Source organism: Nylanderia fulva, unplaced genomic scaffold, assembly GCF_048542155.1.
Source record: "Nylanderia fulva isolate GAGA-0341 unplaced genomic scaffold, ASM4854215v1 Scaffold19, whole genome shotgun sequence".
NCBI lineage: Eukaryota > Metazoa > Arthropoda > Insecta > Hymenoptera > Formicidae > Nylanderia > Nylanderia fulva.
In genome coordinates, this window is record NW_028190161.1 from 3950406 (window position 1) to 3972123 (window position 21718).

Here is a 21718-nt window from a genome sequence, read left to right on the forward strand (position 1 = left end):
TACATGTTTTTATTGGTCGATTAGCTTACGCTTTACCAATAGAGGAATGATATCTATATATTCTTTGCTCTACGTAAATCTACGGACCTTCCTAATCTTGCTTGTATTGTGCGATAATCTTTATGGTGTCTGTCAGTATCTGTTTCAACGTGTATATAATTTCCGTGATAATTACATGTTTTATATGTTTACAATCGATAAAAGCACAACGAACACTGCAAGATAAATCAATAAATCGTAAAATTAATAACAATGGCGTTGTCAAGAGGTAAGTTAACACTTTCTACCGTGTCTATCTCTACCGGAACATGTGTCAATGCGGCATCGTATTATAGCCTAAAATAATTACGAGCTTTTTATAATAACTAATTAATTTTTATAATACTATAATTTTGCAGCACTATTAAAACGTTTAAATTCAGATGATTATCCTTTGCCAAAACGATTAAAATTAGCAGAAACTGCATTTTCTGCTACGGATTTACCACTCGTTCGCAAAGAAGACTTACTCCTGGAGTGGCTGTGTAAAATTTGTGTTGAGAATCGATATGCGTGGAAAACTTTGAATAATTGTTTAAAGTCTACTCATATTGACATTAAGGCTGCTAATGCAAAACAATGTTTGGTCGATACGCTTGTGCAGACATTAAACAATAATGTGAAAGATGTATACGAGGAAGTTCTCGAATGCTGCAGCTTAGTTCTTGCTAATAATAGTATGCGACAATATTTTACACACAAACCAGAAAGATTAGGTTTTTTAATAAAAACCGTGTTTCACAGTATATCAGAGCATTCCAGCTGTCATAATGTGACATACCAAGAATATGATCGATTACTCAAGCCATGTAGATTATTGCCTACAGAAATTTGTGCTATAATAAGCATTATTGAAAGTCTGATGCAAATGAATAAACAATTGATAACTACAAGAAGTGAACTAAGATTAATCTTCATATGTGATATTTTATATCCTATGTGCAGTTTAATTGATCACAGACATATCAATAATACAGACAAGCTCAGTGTAGTAGCGTACAAATGTATGCAGCAACTGTTACTTGGAGAAATCAAATTGATGCGAAATAAACAAACCTTGGAAAATGTTCAAACAATGTTCTCAGACTTGTTTTGTACATTATCTAAAAATGTGGAAACATTAAATTTCCAGAGTAATTTGCTAACATATGAGTTTATTTTCCATGCTGTAGTAGGCATTTACAAATCGGATGCTGTTTTACTGGATACATTTTTCAGAAATCTGATTAACTCCTCTGGAAAATATAAATTGGAAATCTTGAATGCTTTTCTCAAACTATTAAACGACGTAACACTCGATTTTGATAATACTATAGAAGATGTTACCCTGTTTGAGTATTTTCAGAAATTTATAAGTGACATTTTAACATGTGACAATATTACATGCATACATTATGGTGTACTCACGCAACTTTCATATATCAATCCACTTTTAATAGAGAGAAATATTCCAGATATCTTAAATAAGATATTGATGAAAGAACAAACTATCGATTATACAAACTTATTAATTGCAATTTTACACTCGAGTACGAAATTGAGACGTGAACAAAAGTTGATCTCACAATTGTTAATATCGTTAAAGCATCATTTGACAATGGGGACAGTGTATAGAACAAATGTGTCATTCTTTTCATACGAATTTAAAATGAAATTGAAAGAAACAATTAGCAACTTTTCCAGTTCCCAAACGATTGCAACTTTAAGAACGTTAATACATTATTTAAATACAGATTGTGTAGAATTGTTGGAATATGATACTTCGTGTAAGAATTTTTTATTTTTACTATATATGTATATTATAGTTTAGTAAAGTAACGAAATGTCTCTAGAAATAATATTAGAATGCAATTTATGTGTCTTCTTTCTTAAATAAGGGTAAAAATATATTAATATTTTGCAGGTAAAAATGTATTAATATTGCAGACAACGGTAGAATTGCTTGTTGTACTTTTTAAAGGTACACAGATTCTTGAATATACTAGAACACTTTCCACCTACGAGAAGTTTGTTAATGATTTAAACAAACTGGGAAATACTTTATCATTGTTGATAAATAAAGCATTATGTATAAGTCATGATAAAAATATTATAATAATATTATTGAGTGCTGTACAATCATTGAGCGAAATGCAGGATGCATTGAAATATTATATACCAAAAGGTGCTGATACAAAAAAACTACAGTTCCCAATTCTTGATGATGCTTGGCAACAATTAATTCAGAGAATAACTAATTTTGGAGAAGACAATTGCAAAAATATCATGGTATTTGTAGAAATATTTTGAGAATTCATTGCACAATAGATTTAGTTCTTAAAATAAAATATTTTTTAATATTACTGCAAAGCTTATATTTATCACAATTTCAGAATAAACTTATATTACATCGAATAAGATTAAATATGACAAATGAACCTATTAAGCTTCATGACTTAATAGGTGGCCTTGACTATGCTTGGAATTCCATCTTGAAATATAATACAGATATACTTCCATTATTAAGTAACAAAGAGCTATCCAAAGTAACATGTTTATTGTTTGACGATATAATGTCAAGTAAAAAGAGAGAGAATTTTCATGAATGGCTCGATTTATTAGATAATGATTGCCTTCAAGAAAATAAGCGCTTTGTATTGTGCCTTTTAAGTCATATTCTCATTCAAGTTGGACATTGTCTGTCATCAGGATGTACAAAATTAATTATAGAACACATTAATGCCGTAAGTAATATATCATGTAAGTTAATACTGATAATTTTTCAATTTTATAATTGTAACGAAATTATATCTGTCTGTCGAAATTTTCTATTATTCTAATTACATATCCTAAAAATTTTCTTTATAGAAATTGTTGATGGAAAACGAACATAACAATATGTTGAAAGTCTTGCAAATTATAAAAGAATTGATATCACAAGAGCAATATGTGCAAATGACAAATGCAACTTCTTCTAAAATAGAATTACATTTAGAAATATTGCTCCACTTACCAACGATGTATTTTAATTCTAATATAAGAATGTTAGTATTCCTGGTTGTGTATTCCATTAGTAGAGAATGTGAAAAAACTGAAGTATTGGACACATGCAATATCATCTTTTCAGGTAATTTTACTTTTGTAAATATGTGTATATAATTTTTTTATTTTTTTATTATTACTATTTACATGCAAAAATCTAAAAATACAAATTTATTCTAGAATACAATAATAAAAATAAAATAAAATGCTGATTTTCCAGATTTGTTAGAAAAAATTGGAATCGATATATTTCAGTTTATAGAACCAATAATGTTGGTAAATCAGTTGCCACAAAATAAAGCATTTTTAAAAGCTTGCGAATTCTCTCTTCGCAATGTGAAAACATATGATGCTCTCAAGAATCTCATAAAAAGTTGTACTCGACGCAAAGAAGTTATGTACAGTCTTTTAGAATGCATGGAATTGGTCAAACCAAAAATTGATACAGAGCAAAAAATTATTTTCAAAAAGGCAGAGAAAAGATTAGCCAAAGCTATTTTAAAAGTGTTACCTGAAAAAATAAACGATGCATCTGATGTAAAATATTTGACAGCAGTGTTAAAAATAACAGTATCAACTGGAAAAATGTTTGATACTTTGAAAAAATTAACTGAATTAACTCTCGAAAATATATTCATAGTAAGTATTGTAGAAGAAGAAAGTATTATTCCCATATTGTGTGTATTTCAATGTATTTGATAAAAATAAATGTTTTTTTATAGAAAGAGAGAAAGGTAATAGAAAATTTAAATAACATACATAATAATATGCTGTTGCAACAAAGTGTACAGTTGGCTATTATTGTTTTACGACATCGTAAAATGTTCAAGATCAAAGATGGGATTGTCAAAAATTTATGGTTTATAATATTGACGCATCCTTGCAAAAATTTACTTGAAGCGTTATTAGCGTCTCCTGAATCAAACGAATTTTATAAATTTTTGAGATTATTGTATGCTAAAACGGTAAAATCTCTTCTTTTTTCATTAATATGTATACATACAATAGTTAATACTATTAGACATTATTAATGATATCTATGTATTTTGTAATTTCTTATGTAGATTGATAGTTTGTTACAAGCAGATGAAACAGCATGGACAAATTTGTTTGTTATTTGGAGCGATATAATGAAGATAAACATGAGAATCAAGCGTAATAAAGCGCGTTTGGATGCAATCAACAATTTATTTGAAATGGTACTGTCGTTGGATATTCCTGACAAGTGTTGGTCAGATATATTGTGCTTAGCTCACAATATAATCAGTCACAAGTATCTATTTATTCCGGATACTACAATTGATCTTATCGTACTGATCAGTTTAAAATCGCTCATCAAAGTAAAAATTTCGTCATGCGATAATGTGCTCAACATCTGTGAAACATTGATGAAAGTCAGAATAAATTTTATAACAGACAGATTACCTAATTTATTATTGTTGTATAGGAATGTAATACATACCATTGTCCACGCATCGAAAAGCGTAACTAATAAATTTGACGAGCATCAATTTAGATGTTTTGCGTTCGACATCGAAAAGTAAGTTTAAATCTATTAATTCAAAATATATTTTATATACATTATACATTAGAATATATTGATGTCTAATTTGTTTATTAGCATATTATATTAATTTGAAAAAAAAATAATAGACTTTCTTCGATTAGACTTACAGGTTTATTGTTAAAATTGAAAAAGGATATGATTCGATTAAGTCCCTATGTGATATCTGATTTCTTACAATTATATGTGGTAACCGCTATACCATCTTATATTAAGGTAATGTCTTTACACATTGTTATTTTATAGAATAGTTTTTAATAACTTTTGTCACACTTCTGTTGCAGATGGCTTTGTATAATTCTTTATGCCAATTAATTAGTATATGTGATCAACATGGAATCGCCTTTTTATCACGTACATTACCAACATCATTGCAGGAAGTCTTCAAAGTACAATTAAATACATTTAATAAGTTTTATAAATATTCTGGCAAAGTTTAAATCTTTGTTGTTTCTCTAAAAAGGATAATTTTTGATAATAATTTTTCTTGAGAAGAATTAATCAAATATAAAAATAGATGAATATAATATATACATGTTTCATTGTATATATTTTATAAATATAGATTTATTATAAATTTACTTTTATAAGTCAGTTCACCTATATACATACACCACCACATAAAAAGCGTACATTTTTGTAAAATAAATTTGAAAAATAAAAAGAAAACAATAAAAGGAGTATCAAATGTGAATTACCTCTTATTCAATTTCTAATAAAATATATGTATAGTGATAACTTAATAATTTTTATTTAATAAAATTTTATATATATCTATATATAGTTTCTTATTTGCTACTGGTGCATAAAAAATTCGTGATAGAAACGATTCAAAACGAAATTTTATAAAAGAGTATAAATAAGTAACTATATATATACACTCGCTAGAGAAAAAGCATGTACATATATATAGTATAATTTGTATTCTGAATCTATCATGAGGATTAGGTTACCTCGAGGATTGACTAAAGATCAATTTTACGTTGTATTAATTTTAGGAACAGTCACCGGTTTCTATAACTGGAAAAAACCGTTACAGGAACATTTAAAGGAGCAATTTGAAGAGGAAAATAAGTTAAATGAGGTAAGCAAGTAACTCGATAAAATTTGCGTCTAGTCATAACCTATATACGCCGGGTTTATGTGATAATCGAGTAATATTTTGCAATTATCTAATATGATTTTTAATCAAATTAGAATTCATAATTATAGCAGTTAATACATCAATATTATTTTATAAAAAAGTGATTAAGATTAAGTAATATAAAAAAAATTTATTTATATTTTACTGGCGACCTTTGAGACAACTATTATTTATTAAGTAATATGTTTAGAAAATGCTTCATCTTTCAGAATAAATTATATATTTTTCTTTGTATTTAAGATTTTTAAGATAAACATTGTAAACAAATATTTTACAGCCTACCAGTAAAAACCAAGAATCTGTTAATTCAGAAATTTAGCACACTTGGACTTGTAGTAATCAGTGGAGCCTTGATTATAACATGTGTTCGGTAAGCATATTTTGTTGCATATTAGATACAATATTATACTCGTACAACAAATGACACAAATATATCAAATTTAAGTTGAATTTATTTTGACAGAATTTATGTACGGCCATGGTATTTGAAACGAAGATCTGCACAAGCAGAAGAACATGCAAATATTGTTTACGAGCTACAGAAGAAAAAAATTTTACAAGAACAAAATGAGAGTTGAGATCGAATTAATATTGTTTTAATATTCTATATGATCCATTCGTTGTATTAGAATTTTTATTTAAATAAAAAATGTGTAAATAGTATGGTACAATAAAATCTTTATTGTTCCAATAGGATTATTACATAATTTATATCAGAGAATTGATGCGACTATTGTGATCTATTCCTCAAATTTGTTTCTGTAGAAAGGAACATATTGCAATACTGCTTTCCAATCAGTAAAATACAACAATGCTAGTGATGCACCAGCTCCATAGGTTGCTACAGTTGGAAACCTAAAAAAATGTTACATAAAGAGAAAAGTGTATCTCTTCAAGCATATATATTTATATATATATATATATCTTCAACCTAGAAACAAAATACTGAAAATTGTAATAAACAAATATTTTCTTTTATCATATGCCCATTATCTCATGTCATATTTTATTATGTATTATAAAACTTGGAAAAATTATTAAATTAACTACTGACACCATTGTCAGTGTCAAAAAATGTATTATATCTTAGTGCCAAAAGAATAACTCACCACTTTCCAGCTAATTCGATGTGTTTTGGACCCAATCGAAGGGCCATTTTTATCAAATATCACTCGATTCGAGCAATAATCACAGAGAGAAAAATAAATTTATTTTTATGCAAATATATATCTCTATAAAGAGAATAAACTCCGAAAAGAGAGAGAGCGAGAGAAGGGTAAGTTTGTGTAGAAAGCAACTTAGTTCAAGAATAATTGCTATAGAGTACGCTGTCATCGCTTCCGGCTTTTGAAAATTTTGAAAAATCGGTCACATCTACATAAATCTTTGTATGAACATTCTGATTGAAAAATTCAACAAGAAAATATAATTTAAAAATATAACAAAATAAGTATAATTATTAACAATTATTATAACTATAATAAACTATGTACAACACTTTTAATATTGGAATAATTTTAATATTTGATAATAATATATATAAATAAATTATTGTATTTCTTTTTATGATTTAATACGATTTTCCTAATATTGCTTTTGTGAAAAAAAGAATATTAAACAAATTTAAGCAAAGGAATACACAAGCATTCCGTCTTTGCTCAATACGACTTTTGAAATAAGCGCGTGGGTTTGGCGCCATTTTTTCTTACGAACACGTGGCCGGCTCTCTTATTCTCGTTATCCTCTCCCTCTCACCTCTCATTGAGTTGAGAAAGCGTACGTACAGCCTACGACGTACAGCATATCACGGATCGCGGAGTATTTGTGAGCATTCCCCATTAAAATATTTTTCTTGTTTTGTTTACACATTGTAAATTCTCGGTTAGCTCTTTTGAAAATCGAATGCGTCCGTTCTGCTAACGGGGATTTATTTTCGGCAAAATCTACTTGTTCGTTCTCCTCAACAATGGCAGATATGTCAACAAATGTGGCCATTACGCGAAAAATGTCTTTCGGTATCAACGGCAAACTCAACGGTGTCGAAAGCAAGACGCCCTTTTTAATAGGCGTCTCCGGCGGCACCGCAAGCGGAAAAGTAAGTACACGTGTAATTAATGTACATACATATCAATCGAATCGATCCTTACAAAAATAGCAGTTAAAAATCGAGTATTGATTTATCTTTTAAGGATTTTTTTTCTATTTTTTATTTTAATATTTAATTTTTTCTCGTTAGTTTACATATTGATATAAACAAAAATGTTTTTTCTCGTTTCTTTGGCTTTATTGCCCGACTTAGAAAACAGCATATTTATATTCTTTATATTGAGAGCCGATAAAAATATTTATTTCTGAAAAATGTTTTTTAATCAGAAAGTGTTTCTAATAAGAATTTGATAAAATTTTTTTAACTTTTGCACAAGACTGGTGTGCTATTTTTGTGCTAATTATTATAAACTTTGCAAGTGGTAATTTATACCCTTTAGACTTTAAACAATATTGTAAAGTTTAAAAGCTCTTACAACAGTGCAACTTTATTTTGAAATATAAATGACAAATTCAATTATTTTAAGAAAAAATAAACGTTTTTACTTTATATGAAATACAAAGATTTAGTTAATATAATAATTAATTAATCAGACTTTCTGTGGCATTAAGTTAAAAGCAATTACTATAAATAACTTGGGTTGTATAATGATAACAATCTTTGATTGTTTCAGTCTACAGTATGCAAGCGCATAATGGAGAAATTAGGACAAGTCGATATGGATCACCAACAGCGTCGGGTTGTTTGTATATCGCAAGACAGTTTTTATCGCAATCTAACACCTGCCGAGAAATTAAAAGCTGAGAAAGGACAGTATAATTTTGATCATCCTGATGCATTTGATGATGATCTAATCTTACAAATACTGCAAGATATACTTGCTGGAGTCAAGTGTGAAATACCAACTTATGATTATAGGACAAACAGTTTGTATGTATTGTTTTAATATCTAATTGATTTATATTTGTTCCTAAAACTTCTACAACATAACAATTTATTTATAGAAATAGAAAATTACTAATAGAAATAAAGAAATTATTTACAAAAATAATGCAAATATAAAGATTGAAAATTTGTTTATATAAAATAAATTTTAGATTAATTATAAAGATTAAGTTTTTGATTAAAGATGATTTGTATGGATTTATTGTAGAATGAAGGATCAAGTTACTACAATATATCCTGCTGATGTGGTGCTGTTTGAAGGAATACTGGTATTTTACTTCCCTAAAATCCGTGATTTATTTCACATGAAATTGTTTGTAGACACTGATTCTGATACCAGGCTTGCAAGGAGAGGTAATTTTTTATGATAATAATATATAATTTGATTTTCTAGTGCTTCTATCTTCTATTTTAATTTTTTTAGTGCCGAGGGATATAAAAGAACGTGGGAGGGATTTGGATTATGTCCTAAATCAATACATGAACTTTGTAAAACCAGCTTTCGAAGAGTTCTGCTTACCAACGAAAAAATTTGCAGATGTTATAATACCAAGAGGAGCAGATAATACAGGTAATACATATTATTACACATACACAATATATTTGGAATTTTTTGTAGCTTACTATTAATTTGTTTGGTTTCTTTGTGAATTTGTTAGATATAAAAATATTACAAATTTTTTTGTTAATTTATTTTACTGAAGCACTTATATGTTTTGTTTGTTGTAAGATTAATCAGATATTAATTTTTTTAACTTTCTATCAGAAAATATAATATAAAATATTTATTTTTTATTATTATTGCTTATAAAATATATTTACGATTTATACAAAATTTAAACTAACTAAATTTAAACTCACTCTTTGCAACTACAGATTTTAAATAAAGATTGAAAAATATATAGATTTTATAAAAAAAAATTAATAGTTTGAGTTAAAAGCAATAAAAATGGCTATTTTTTAATGACTTGGGTAGTCTAAATTGCCTAATCTGATAAACTACAAGAGTTTATTCTTTTTAAGAAATTATTAATTCCAATTATATTTTTGACTTTCGTGTATATAATTTAAATGTATGAAAATATTAAAGAAGAAAATCATACTTTAATCTTTGCAAAAAAGTTACAAGAAAGAATGTTCTATACTTTTAAATTACTAATTAATTTTTTTACATTTATTTTTTTTGCAACAGTATATTTATAGTAAAATAACTAAACAATAATTTAAAATTCAAATGTAATAAATAATAGTAATAATCCCCCTCTCCAACACACATAGAGTTTAATTTAAGAAATTTTAAATCAGATTAATGATAATCTGAATAATGATAAAAAATAGAAATGTGTATGCAATGATGATATAGCTACTGTAATTTTCTAGAATGTACAATTATATATATAAAACTTGGATGCACATGCAATTCTTTACATATAAATTGTTAATGACAAACTATGTAGCTGAGTTTTATACATATAATTTACACAAATTTATTTTTATTTAATCCTATTTTTTATATTCATTAGTATCATTTATTCAGCCTTTTATATACAGTATTATCTCACTTCATGCACCTTATTTGGGACAATTCGCTATTATCAAGTGTAAAAGCAGCAGGGGAATCTATATTTTTTAATCCCATAAATCTTGGTGATTTATTCAAGACAAAAGAGAAACGATGGAGAGAACAAATGAGAGAAACAGAATATGAACAAATAATTTTTGACATCAAAGATCGAATGTCAAATAAAATTAATTGTATCAGAAGAACTTACTCATTTGATACACATTGGATAACTCAGTGTTATAAAGTGAAAAGAAAAAATGCTGAAATAATATTGTTGTGACTGAGATAATACTGTATGTACATACCTCATGGGTGCTGCCTGGTATGGCGTGGTTGTGGATGTCAGACCTACACCTACTTAAACTCTAAGCAAAAGCTTGAAAGAAGAGAAGTATCTCATGGGAATCCTATATGGTCTGGTTGTTGTATGTTTGCAGTGGCAATAGACCTAATAGTGCACCACATCTGGGATATTTTGCGTTTGAAAAAGGCCGAAAACTCATCCGGGCAGCATCCATTCTTCTACCAGCATAGGCGTACCTCGGCCTCATCCGACACACTCAGCAGATGACTTAAGCATGATAAGCTTACTCTGTCAAGCACTGCATTTTTTTCTACACCATATCCTTATGTATGACTGAATACACAATACTGCTATTTTTTTCTTTCTAAATACTCCGGTAAAAATAATGTCTGCTTTTCAGTGCAGAAAAATTCGAATATTTCTATAATTTAACAAATAGATCAATAAATACATGACATAAGTCATAAGTTGTTAACGAAATAAAAGAAGAAACAAATTAATGTAATAAATTTATCATAATAATGAAACATCTATCGCCTTGCAACAAATAATCAATTTTTATAAATAACAGTATTTATATTTAATTATATATTTAGAGATATATTTCTATCGTGTTATATGTTCGCAACAAACTTGTACGTAATTATTATCGATTAAGTATGTTTTTTTTATTAATCTTAGTTTTTAAAAACATTGAAAACAGACATTGTCTTTACATGATTTTTGAGAAGTTATATTTTATTCTTACATAGTGGAGAGAATGGCTTTTTACATGTTTTATCTTGTTTGAACATTTTTATACGAATTTAAATTTTGAATTATAACTCATAAATCAAAGAAATGCATGAAATCGTATATTCAATGAAATACGTATAAATTAGGATTAATTTACACCAATTGACACCACAATGAAAACAATTTCTTTAACTATTTTCCAACATTGAGAATTCGATTTTAACATTTTTCAATATATATCTTTCTATTTTTTCCTATTTCAATATATTCTAGCAGTACTTTGAATCCTTTATACTATTATTTATTTTATTAAGAATAATACAATATTTCCAACATTTTTATACAAATTATAGTAATGTATTTAAAGAATGTGTGCAATAATCGTGAAGAAAAGACAAAAGATATGACAGAAACAGAGCTTTGCTTTAAAAATATATCTTTTATTTCCCTAGAGAAGAGGGATAAAGGTAAAAAAAATCGTATAAAGCAGAATTAAAAATTTTTTTAAATAATTTTTTAATCTCAAAGATTAGAAATTCAATATTCCTTATAACAAATTCTTATATCAATTATTTTTAACTTGATCACACTGCGAATAAGTTATTTAATATTACATACATCTATGATCACTCAAGTTTCTTGATAATCACTTCAAGTATAATGCAAAAAAAGAATATATATGTATATATGTAAATTGTACATATATTTATATATGCATAATACTTGAGGTATTTATATACATATATATATCTATATATGTAATGTGTATGTATGTTGTGTGATTGTGCCTGTGATTTTTTTTCCTATATAAATATAGGCATTACTTTAAGTCTTTTAGTTATACATATATTTTAGACTTTTTATAAAAGTTTTACTTCTAATAATCAACATATTTTGCATTTTTGCATAATATTTACAATTAATCATATAAGTATATACAAGTATTCTTTATAGAGCATAATTATTTGAGTCAATTTATCCAGTTTCATTTGTTCATGTATCTCGAAAAATATTCGTCTATATCGCACTTTATAATAATGATTCTTGTACATATAAACATACAAGATATGCCAAAACTGTTAGTTCCTTTCAATAGTATTTTCTGTAAGAAATCTCAAAGCTAGAGCTTTAATGTAACTCTCATAATAGAACTGTACAATTTGCACAACTTTCTCTACAGCTTTTAAGTCTTTAGCTATTAAGTCTGAGAAATGCAATCTCTTATGTGTTTCTTTGTTATGTGTATGTTTATTTGTTAACTTAAAATTTTTGCTTTTTAATTATATCTACACAATTGATTACGTTCACATTGAGATGATATCAATTCTTCTGCATATTTACAGTCAACAGAGTTCTGGCAAATCTAATTCTATTGCACATTGTTAATTGAAAAAAAGAAAAAAAATTTGTATTTGCAAGATGGTATAATGAACACAAGTGTCTTATGCATAATAAACTACATGTAATCATAATGCGATTACAATTGCTACCTAAGATATCAATAATTAATAATCCAGATATCTATAAACACTTTGATATATTATTTCAAGATGTACAATGATATATTGCCAATAAACGAATTTATTACTCCCCGTATATATCATGCGCATTACTATTTACACACTGATATTACGTGATCTGTTGCAGTGGCGATAGATCTGATAGTGCAGCACATAAGAGACTTCTTAAGCAACCGTGGTAGGGAAATGTTGGAACCTGAAAGTCCAATAAACAGGATAGAGGGATTGTTCAAGAGGCCGCATTAATTTTTAACATTTTAATGCGCTTCACAGAGATCTGTGGATCCAATCGTGTTTTGCTTCTTTTCGCGATACGGATCTTTTTTCTCATATGTATATAATCTGTTAATTATGCAGAAAATAAGAAATTTCAAGATCAATGTTATTAGAAATTTTTATAGTTTTGGTACTTAGAAGCGTTTGCATTTTGCAGTGATATTTGAATTAAAATAATGAGTTAATTATTTCAATCGTGAGAGTGCTTATACATAAATAGATGTGTATAGAGAACACAGGATATGATCAAAATGTGTAGCAAAGCTGCAAGAACAAATTACATTTTGTAGCAGGATACAAAGAATTTAAATTTACCTAACAGAATAAATTCCTGTCCGAGTCTTTCGGTTTATTAATGTATCTACAATTTGCTTTGCCACTTTTGAATTACATCCTGTATTTGTAAATGTTGAAAAGCATTAATATCAAATGAAAGATACTGTTGCGCACAGCACAGTTGTCTATATTAATTTGTAGAATATTAATTAGAGATTATTAAAATATATAGCAATATTTATGAAGGGCTACACAATGTAAAATGGAAATTATTTTCCTCTTGTTGATGTTTACGATATAATTATTTAATATTTTATACAATTAATCCTTTATTGTTTAAATGTATATTAATATGTACATAATATATTTAGGCATTAAAAAAAGAAAATATAAAGTTTAATGATTACATTATGAAAACAGCTTTCTCTTCATGTACGAGTATGATATTATTTTACACTTATTATAAAAATTATTGATAATAGAGTTCTAAATTCATGCCATCGTGTATTTCATCTGAAATAGCGCAATTAAGGAAAAGATAACGTTACATAAAACAATTTACTTGGTTTAAAATTATAATAAATGTAATAAATTTAGTGTACGTTACATGACACACACATGATTTGAATTTTAACACAGTAAAGGATACAATCCTGCAGCTTGATGTGATCTTTAAAAATAGTGTACCACTTCTTCAACACAATCTTCTCCCAATGCGTCCCCGTTTGAGCGGCAATCAATTTTTTCAGATCCCCTATAGTATCATCCGGATTGCATTTTACTCTAACCTTTTTACCGAGACGGTCGTTGCATGTTATCTCTAACATTTTCTATCGTACAAGGAGTTTGATAACACGCTGCAACAGAATCAACTTTTATTTACACTCTTGATTAATATCAAAATATTGGACACGTGTTTATCTAATGTAATTGAAATAGACAGGCTTTCACCTGTTGGCGCACTTACTTTTGCTACAAACTAAATTTGCGCGGTTCCAAATTTTCGCCAGATTTTGCGTTTTTGATATTGGAGGTTAACAATAAGTATAGCAAAAAACAAAACTCGATCGATTATCCTCGCTTCACAGTCGATAATGAAGATATCTTTATTTAAACCTAGAATCTTCTGCACTTGAGAGGAGAAAGAATCCGAGTGTAAACAAAAAGAACATATCTATCATCATCATCATCAGCTTGTCGGAGTCGCGGTCGCGAGACGATATCTCTCCCTTGACAATGCCATGTTGCTATGTTATTACAGAGAAGATATCGGAAGGCGTGGTGGTTCGCTACAATAAACTTAAACGCTGTCGTGTGGCGAATAACGTTCGGTGCAGCAGGTTATTCGTATGAGATAGTGCACGCTAGATTGCAGATTCCATGGCAAAACCGGAGCGATTACGCTTCACGATTCTGGAAGACTTGATACTTTTACGGGAAGTCTTGCGACAGAATCCGTACGAGGAAAGTGACAGGTGGAAGGCCGTTGCCCAGCATGTCGTGAACGCGACGCAAAAGAACTTCAGTCTACGTTGCGTCAAGGAACACGTTGATCATCTGTTAAAAATTTGGTCGAGAGAAGGCCACACGCACTTGAGAAAGTAAGCAAGCAATTAATAATTTTAAATATAATACATTAATGCAATTTTTTATTCGCTACTTTTCATTGAGACACTTATTCTACATGTTGATTTACAGATCGGGAACTGAGGAACAGTATAATGAAAAAGAGCGACTTTTGCAGCAAGTACAAGACTTGCAAAGAGAATTCAGATGCATCAATGTACAAAAATCGAGAGCGCAGACAAGAGAGGTAACCTTGGAGAACATTTCTGATACTTTAGAGGTAATAATACAGGAACCAACAATGACAACATGCATACCTTCGTGTATCCCATCTTCGACATTGTTACCAATTGCTTTACCATCACCAACTTCATCATCTTCGTCATCGTCGTCGATTCTGCTGACCTCAGTGAGCCCATTGCGATCGCCAGCCACATCGCCATCGAGAACAGGTGGTCCCATAAGGAATAAAATGCGTCACGACACAGTGAAGAAGTCAACGTTACAATTTCTACAAGAAAGACATAAAAAAGAGGTGGAATTTCAAGAAAAACAATTTCATTTAGAGGAGAGGAGAATTCAACTTGAGGAAGAAAAGTTTAGAATGGAAAAAAAGGAACGCGAGGCGAGACTTGAATTAGAAATTGAAGAGAGGAGACAAAGAATTTCTGTATCTAAACAGAAACAAGAGATTCTAGAAATATTATTACAATTAATACATAAACCTTGATTATTTTTGTAAGCGATAGTTTTTCTTTGTTTTATTGGTTTATAAATAAAATTATTGTTAAAAAAATATAAAGAAAGAAAAAAATGCATGTCTTCTGATTTAAAAAGTTATATATATATATATATATAAAGTTAAGTCTTTTTATTAAAATAAAAGATTCAACATTACAAGATAGATAATAATAATGTAATGCCCTGATATATAAAAAACTGAATTTTTAGACAAATCTTTTAAACAAAAGTTGCAGAGCTTTGAATAGTGCAGCATTGAATATTTATATTTTGATCTTTGATCTTTGTCACTTTTGTGAAAGTCATGCGAAGGTCATTTTAAATTTTTTAAACAGGTATGTATAATATATACCTGTTTATTTTATATATATATATATACAGATATAGGTATTCTTGTCGACATTATCAAAATCACAGATTAATAGACAGATCGCCAAAGGTCTGGATGAAGGAGAGACCAGCATTTCTCACTGATTTCAGCGCCATATCGTAGTAGTGGTCAATGCAGTAACTATTAATACGTTCCCAAGATAAGAGCGTCTCATGCTCATGAACTCGTCCGGCGGCATGTACGAGATTTATCTTTTCGTAGCGTTCGCGTATTTCGGAAAGGACAGAATTTTATGATGTTATAAATAAATAAAATTTTAACATGACCTATTATAATTATTTTTTAATAAATGTTTCATTATTATTATCATCTAAGTCTAAGTCGTTTAATTAATTTTTAGTTTTTTAATAATTAATTTAATTTATTCTAATCATTTTAATATGTGAAAATTACTAATACGTATACGTTTTATAATGAATTAATATATTTCGAGAGTCGAATTATATATTTTTAATAATATAAAAGTGTTCAAAAATTATATTTGACTTTTAATTTTAATTATTTTAGCAAAGAGTTCCGAAATCTCTTACACACATAATAGGGATTTTGTTCATCCATATAATTCGCAATTAAGTATATATGTTAATTATTAATTTTAATAAAATACAAAATTAAAATTAAAGGTCAAATATAATTTTTGAACATAAATATATTTAATTCGTTATAAAACGTATACCCGTGATAGTATTTTTCTCGTACAAAAATAACTAGAACAAATTAAATTACTCATAAAAAAATTAAAAAATAATTAAATAATTTATATTATATATGATAATAATAAAACATTTTATAAAAAAACAGATTCAATAAATATAAGTATATATATAACAGGTACTTATAGTTATTGAATCTGTATTTTGATAAAATGTTTTATAAGCTTAGAAAACTTAACTTAGACGTAATTAGCAAATTTTATTTAATTATTTCACGACAGTTTGACGTAATAAAATGTTTTATTATTATTATATAAAATATAAGTTTAAATTCTTTAATTAATTTTTAATCTTTTATGATTAATTTAATTTACTCTAATTATTTTTGTACGAGAAAAATACTATCATGGGTATACGTTTTATAATTAATTTAATATATTTGTGTTTAAAAATTATATTTGACCTTTAATTTTTATTTTTATTTTATTAAAATTAATAATTAACATTTATACTTAATTGCGAATTATATGGATGAAAAAAATCCCCATTATGTGTGTAAGAGATTTCGGAACTCTTTGCTATAAAATAATTAAAATTAAAAGTCAAATATAATTTTTGAACACTTTTATATTATTAAGAATATATAATTCGGTTCCCGAAATATATTAATTCATTATAAAACGTATACGTGATATTATTTTTCTCATATAAAAATGACTAGAATAAATTAAATTAATTATTAAAAAACTAAAAAGTAATTAAACGACTTAGACTTAGATGATAATAATAATGAAACATTTTATTAAAAAAAGATTCAATAACTAGTAGGTCAGGTTATAATTTTTTATTTATTTATTTATAACATTATGAGCTATTAAGCTCATCATCTCGTTCGCTCTCTGTCTTGCTTTCATTCGGCAAGTCACAAACGATATATGATACTCGTATGTTCCTACTTCAACTCTCGAGAATCTGAAACAAACGAAACTCGTGTCCAATATACAGGGTGTCCGGTAACTAACAGACCAATGATTACAAATGGATTCTTTGGTCAATTTGGGAACGATTTTTCCTCAGCGAAAATGTCGAAAAAGGTCATCATTTTTTACAACTTTCCAATCTTTGTCATTATGTATCTTTATAACTAAGCCTTAAATTAAAATTTTATTATAGTAAACTCTACCTGAAATTAACTGAAGAATGTAATTATGTTAGACTTTTAACTCCAAAACGTTTAGTTTTCAAAAAACCTATTTTTTTCAATCGCTTATAACTCGAAAATTATTGACTTCTCAACATTTTTGCTAAGGAAAAATCGTCTCCAAATTGGCCAGAGAATCCGCCCTTAATCATTGGTCCGTTAGTTACCGGACACCTTGTATATATTATATAAAAGTGTTTAGCACGTCAGAAGCTTGTGAGCTTACAGCGATAAGTAAAAACAATTGCGTATTTATTTCATTGCGTTTATCTGTTTAAACGCGCGCTTTAATTTTTCCAACGTTTTTGCCTGTTTATATTTTAAAGGTCCTCTCTTCTAAAAATCTTGTTTTAAAGATCCTCTCCGCGAGCAAAATTCGAAAACATAAATTATTTAATATTTTTACTTTATTATTTGTAAATACTCGGTAATTTCAAAATTTTTCTATTTGAAAATTATTAATTTTCTATTGCCAATTAATTTTATCGCAGACTTTACTCTTACTCCCATTGCACTTTCGTTTACGGTTTTCAGTATACGATTTTTTATCGTAGTTACTGAAAATTATTATTGTGAATTATACTTGTGCAGTGATTTGAAGAATTTACAATTTCGTTGAAATTGTTGATTTCTCAAAAAAATTACGAGATTCGCGGAAATTGCGTGCTTTCTTGGCATTTTCCGTTCGCGGCAGGCGGTTTATTTTTGATTGTTGCAAGTGTTTTTGTTTTTTTTTTTATTAAAATAGATAATAATAATGTGAAATAAATCACGATATTTAACAGATGTGCATATATATAGAAATTGTAATAATAATAATATTATATCATAAAATTGTAAATTGTTTCAATTTTTTATAGACTGCGATAAAAGATTTTACATTTGGATAAGAAACTGCGGTAAGTAAAAATATAAAATTCTTGAAAACGTAAAAATATTTGATAACGTAAAAAGGTGAACTTTGAAAAATAAGGAACTTAAAAATTGCACTAATAAATGGGCTATATGTGAGCCGTGCGCGGATGTAAGGTGTGTTATATCGAAATTTAATTAATAGAATTGAGAATTAATCCCAATTTTAAGTCTTACAAATGTCCAAGCAAATTTTTTGTACCTTGTGTACATTTTTGAAAGTTATATCGAAAAATTAAATTTCAATATGTGTCTTACATCTCACATTTCGCATACAGCTCACATATAGCCTATTTATCTCTTATACTTTATTTCAACCCTTATAGAAATTTATTACTAGTAACGCCAATTTATCACTTATTTCGAGTAATTAATCACTTTTATTTCGAATACTTAAATTACTGTATATTATAGTATTTCAAATACTCAAAATAAGTGATTAATTGGCGTAGTGATAAATTTCTACAAGAGAATAAGGAGCCTTTAAATTCTTAATGTAAAAAATTTCAAGTAATTTTCTTTAATAAAATTTAATTAAAAAATTTAATTAAAAAATTTTTGAACACTGTGTTATATCACATTTAAAATCGTGATTATTTCAATAAAAAAACATTTTATGTGTAAAAAATATATTTTTTATATTTAATAAATTTTATATATATATATATGCATATATGTAAAATATTCTCTCTCTCTCTCTCTCTCTCTCTCTCTCTCTCTCTCTCTCTCACACACACACACACACACACGTACAACGGGGGCCAAATCTCTCAAATTGGTCTCATGATCAATTAGCCTGGATTCGCACCAGGGGCAAAGTCTGTTGGTAATGTCAAACGAATTTAGCCTGGACTTGCACCAGGGGCAAAGTCTTTTGGTCGAGTCTACGAAATTTAGCACGGACTCGAACCAGGGGCAAAGTCTTTTGGTTCAAGTCTACGAAATCTAGCACGGACTCGAACCAGGGGCAAAGTGTGTCGGTAAGGGGCAAAGTCTATCGCACGAAGATGGCGGTCTCTTCTTTAGGCAGGCCTTTGGCGATCTGTCTATTAATCTGTGTCAAAATTAAATATATATAATAAAATTCTCTATCATTAAAAATTTCCTAAATTATGTACCGTCGATAAAATATAACCACAAAATATCACTACGAAATTCTGATTTCTACATAGCATATAACACCACAGATTAATAGACAGATCGCCAAAGGCCTGCCTAAAGAAGAGACCGCCATCTTCGTGCGATAGACTTTGCCCCTTACCGACACACTTTGCCCCTGGTTCGAGTCCGTGCTAAATTTCGTAGACTTGAACCAAAAGACTTTGCCCCTGGTTCGAGTCCGTGCTAAATTTCGTAGACTCGACCAAAAGACTTTGCCCCTGGTGCAAGTCCAGGCTAAATTCGTTTGACATTACCAACAGACTTTGCCCCTGGTGCGAATCCAGGCTAATTGATCATGAGACCAATTTGAGAGATTTGGCCCCCGTTGTGTGTGTGTGTGTGTGTGTGTGTGTGTGAGAGAGAGAGAGAGAGAGAGAGTGAGAGAGAATATTTTACATATATGCATATATATATATAAAATTTATTAAATATAAAAAATATATTTTTTACACATAAAATGTTTTTTTATTGAAATAATCACGATTTTAAATGTGATATAACACAGTGTTCAAAAATTTTTTAATTAAATTTTTTAATTAAATTTTATTAAAGAAAATTACTTGAAATTTTTTACATTAAGAATTTAAAGGCTCCTTATTCTCTTGTAGAAATTTATCACTACGCCAATTAATCACTTATTTCGAGTATTTAAAATACTATAATATACAGTAATTTAAGTATTCGAAATAAAAGTGATTAATTACTCGAAATAAGTGATAAATTGGCGTTACTAGTAATAAATTTCTATAAGGGTTGAAATAAAGTATAAGAGATAAATAGGCTATATGTGAGCCGTATGCGAAATGTGAGATGTAAGACGCATATTAAAATTTAATTTTTCGATATAACTTTCAAAAATGTACACGAGGTACAAAAAATTAGCTTGGACATTTGTAAGACTTAAAATTGGGATTAATTCTCAATTCTATTAATTAAATTTCGATATAACACACCTTACATCCGCGCACGGCTCACATATAGCCCATTTATTAGTGCAATTTTTAAGTTCCTTATTTTTCAAAGTTCACCTTTTTACGTTATCAAATATTTTTACGTTTTCAAGAATTTTATATTTTTACTTACCGCAGTTTCTTATCCAAATGTAAAATCTTTTATCGCAGTCTATAAAAAATTGAAACAATTTACAATTTTATGATATAATATTATTATTATTACAATTTCTATATATATGCACATCTGTCAAATATCGTGATTTATTTCACATTATTATTATCTATTTTAATAAAAAAAAAACAAAAACACTTGCAACAATCAAAAATAAACCGCCTGCCGCGAACGGAAAATGCCAAGAAAGCACGCAATTTCCGCGAATCTCGTAATTTTTTTGAAAAATCAACAATTTCAACGAAATTGTAAATTCTTCAAATCACTGCACAAGTATAATTCACAATAATAATTTTCAGTAACTACGATAAAAAATCGTATACTGAAAACCGCAAACGAAAGTGCAATGGGAGTAAGAGTAAAGTCTGTGATAAAATTAATTGGCAATAGAAAATTAATAATTTTCAAATAGAAAAATTTTGAAATTACCGAGGATTTACAAATAATAAAGTAAAAATATTAAATAATTTATGTTTTCGAATTTTGCTCGCGGAGAGGATCTTTAAAACAAGATTTTTAGAAGAGAGGACCTT

At 28.0% G+C, this 21718-nt stretch overlaps 5 protein-coding genes and 1 long non-coding RNA gene across 11 annotated transcripts; 4 read left to right on the forward strand and 2 right to left on the reverse strand.

The window, feature by feature from the left end:
* The first annotated feature begins 60 nt into the window (after positions 1–60).
* On the forward strand, positions 61–5309 carry LOC114939429 (uncharacterized). The gene is made up of 10 exons (XM_029313745.2): positions 61–268; positions 399–1805; positions 1943–2307; positions 2412–2762; positions 2887–3145; positions 3281–3699; positions 3783–4025; positions 4125–4600; positions 4729–4840; positions 4909–5309. The coding sequence occupies exons 1-10, from the start codon at positions 253–255 to the stop codon at positions 5062–5064; spliced, it is 3804 nt and encodes a 1267-aa protein (XP_029169578.1). The 5' UTR covers positions 61–252; the 3' UTR covers positions 5065–5309.
* A 216-nt stretch (positions 5310–5525) lies between these two features.
* On the forward strand, positions 5526–6429 carry LOC114939398 (uncharacterized). The gene is made up of 3 exons (XR_003821237.2): positions 5526–5708; positions 6046–6138; positions 6232–6429. It is a non-coding gene; the product is annotated as an uncharacterized LOC114939398 (long non-coding RNA).
* UQCR-6.4 (Ubiquinol-cytochrome c reductase 6.4 kDa subunit) lies at positions 6427–7038 on the reverse strand. Its single transcript, XM_029313684.2, has 2 exons — positions 6878–7038; positions 6427–6623 (listed from the first exon to the last, which is right to left on the reverse strand). Exons 1-2 carry the CDS (start codon positions 6922–6924, stop codon positions 6509–6511), a joined length of 162 nt encoding a protein of 53 aa, XP_029169517.1. The 5' UTR covers positions 6925–7038; the 3' UTR covers positions 6427–6508.
* A 460-nt stretch (positions 7039–7498) lies between these two features.
* On the forward strand, positions 7499–13852 carry Uck (Uridine-cytidine kinase). Of its 5 annotated transcripts, XR_003821218.2 has the most exons (6): positions 7500–7863; positions 8489–8745; positions 8969–9114; positions 9155–9331; positions 10762–10955; positions 13011–13075. XR_003821218.2 is itself a non-coding variant. In XM_029313594.2 (5 exons), exons 1-5 carry the CDS (start codon positions 7735–7737, stop codon positions 13127–13129), a joined length of 828 nt encoding a protein of 275 aa, XP_029169427.1. In that variant the 5' UTR covers positions 7499–7734; the 3' UTR covers positions 13130–13852. The 5 variants fall into 5 exon arrangements, 4 of the variants coding, with proteins under 4 accessions (XP_029169427.1, XP_029169420.1, XP_029169438.1 ...); XM_029313594.2 differs by lacking the exon at positions 10762–10955 and having other exon boundaries at positions 7499–7863; positions 13011–13852; XM_029313587.2 differs by lacking the exon at positions 13011–13075 and having other exon boundaries at positions 10762–12959.
* Positions 13725–15508, reverse strand: ubl (Ubiquitin-like protein 5). 2 transcript variants are annotated; one of them, XM_029313638.2, is made up of 3 exons: positions 14403–15508; positions 14085–14307; positions 13725–13948 (listed from the first exon to the last, which is right to left on the reverse strand). In XM_029313638.2, exons 2-3 carry the CDS (start codon positions 14260–14262, stop codon positions 13905–13907), a joined length of 222 nt encoding a protein of 73 aa, XP_029169471.1. In that variant the 5' UTR covers positions 14263–14307; positions 14403–15508; the 3' UTR covers positions 13725–13904. The 2 variants fall into 2 exon arrangements, with proteins under 2 accessions (XP_029169471.1, XP_029169463.1); XM_029313630.2 differs by having other exon boundaries at positions 14085–14292; positions 14403–15505.
* On the forward strand, positions 14563–15785 carry LOC114939348 (uncharacterized). The gene is made up of 2 exons (XM_029313617.2): positions 14563–15036; positions 15134–15785. Exons 1-2 carry the CDS (start codon positions 14816–14818, stop codon positions 15729–15731), a joined length of 819 nt encoding a protein of 272 aa, XP_029169450.1. The 5' UTR covers positions 14563–14815; the 3' UTR covers positions 15732–15785.
* Positions 15786–21718: the final 5933 nt, after the last annotated feature.

What these genes read in the sequence shown, in the direction of transcription:
- LOC114939429 (XM_029313745.2), top strand. An exon ending in TTTGCGTTCGACATCGAAAA is followed by an intron (nt 4,601 to 4,728) that starts GTAAGTTTAAAT and finishes TTCTTCGATTAG; the next exon opens with ACTTACAGGTTTATTGTTAA. An exon ending in CTATACCATCTTATATTAAG is followed by an intron (nt 4,841 to 4,908) that starts GTAATGTCTTTA and finishes CTTCTGTTGCAG; the next exon opens with ATGGCTTTGTATAATTCTTT.
- UQCR-6.4 (XM_029313684.2), bottom strand. Translation starts at nt 6,924, where the DNA reads ATGGCCCTTCGATTGGGTCCAAAACACATCGAATTAGCTGGAAAGTG. An exon ending in ATCGAATTAGCTGGAAAGTG is followed by an intron (nt 6,624 to 6,877) that starts GTGAGTTATTCT and finishes ACATTTTTTTAG; the next exon opens with GTTTCCAACTGTAGCAACCT.
- Uck (XM_029313587.2), top strand. Translation starts at nt 7,735, where the DNA reads ATGGCAGATATGTCAACAAATGTGGCCATTACGCGAAAAATGTCTTTC. An exon ending in GCGGCACCGCAAGCGGAAAA is followed by an intron (nt 7,864 to 8,488) that starts GTAAGTACACGT and finishes TGATTGTTTCAG; the next exon opens with TCTACAGTATGCAAGCGCAT. An exon ending in TACCAGGCTTGCAAGGAGAG is followed by an intron (nt 9,115 to 9,154) that starts GTAATTTTTTAT and finishes TTGATTTTCTAG; the next exon opens with TGCTTCTATCTTCTATTTTA.
- ubl (XM_029313638.2), bottom strand. Translation starts at nt 14,262, where the DNA reads ATGTTAGAGATAACATGCAACGACCGTCTCGGTAAAAAGGTTAGAGTA. An exon ending in TCACATCAAGCTGCAGGATT is followed by an intron (nt 13,949 to 14,084) that starts GTATCCTTTACT and finishes GCGCTATTTCAG; the next exon opens with ATGAAATACACGATGGCATG.
- LOC114939348 (XM_029313617.2), top strand. Translation starts at nt 14,816, where the DNA reads ATGGCAAAACCGGAGCGATTACGCTTCACGATTCTGGAAGACTTGATA. An exon ending in GGCCACACGCACTTGAGAAA is followed by an intron (nt 15,037 to 15,133) that starts GTAAGCAAGCAA and finishes GTTGATTTACAG; the next exon opens with ATCGGGAACTGAGGAACAGT.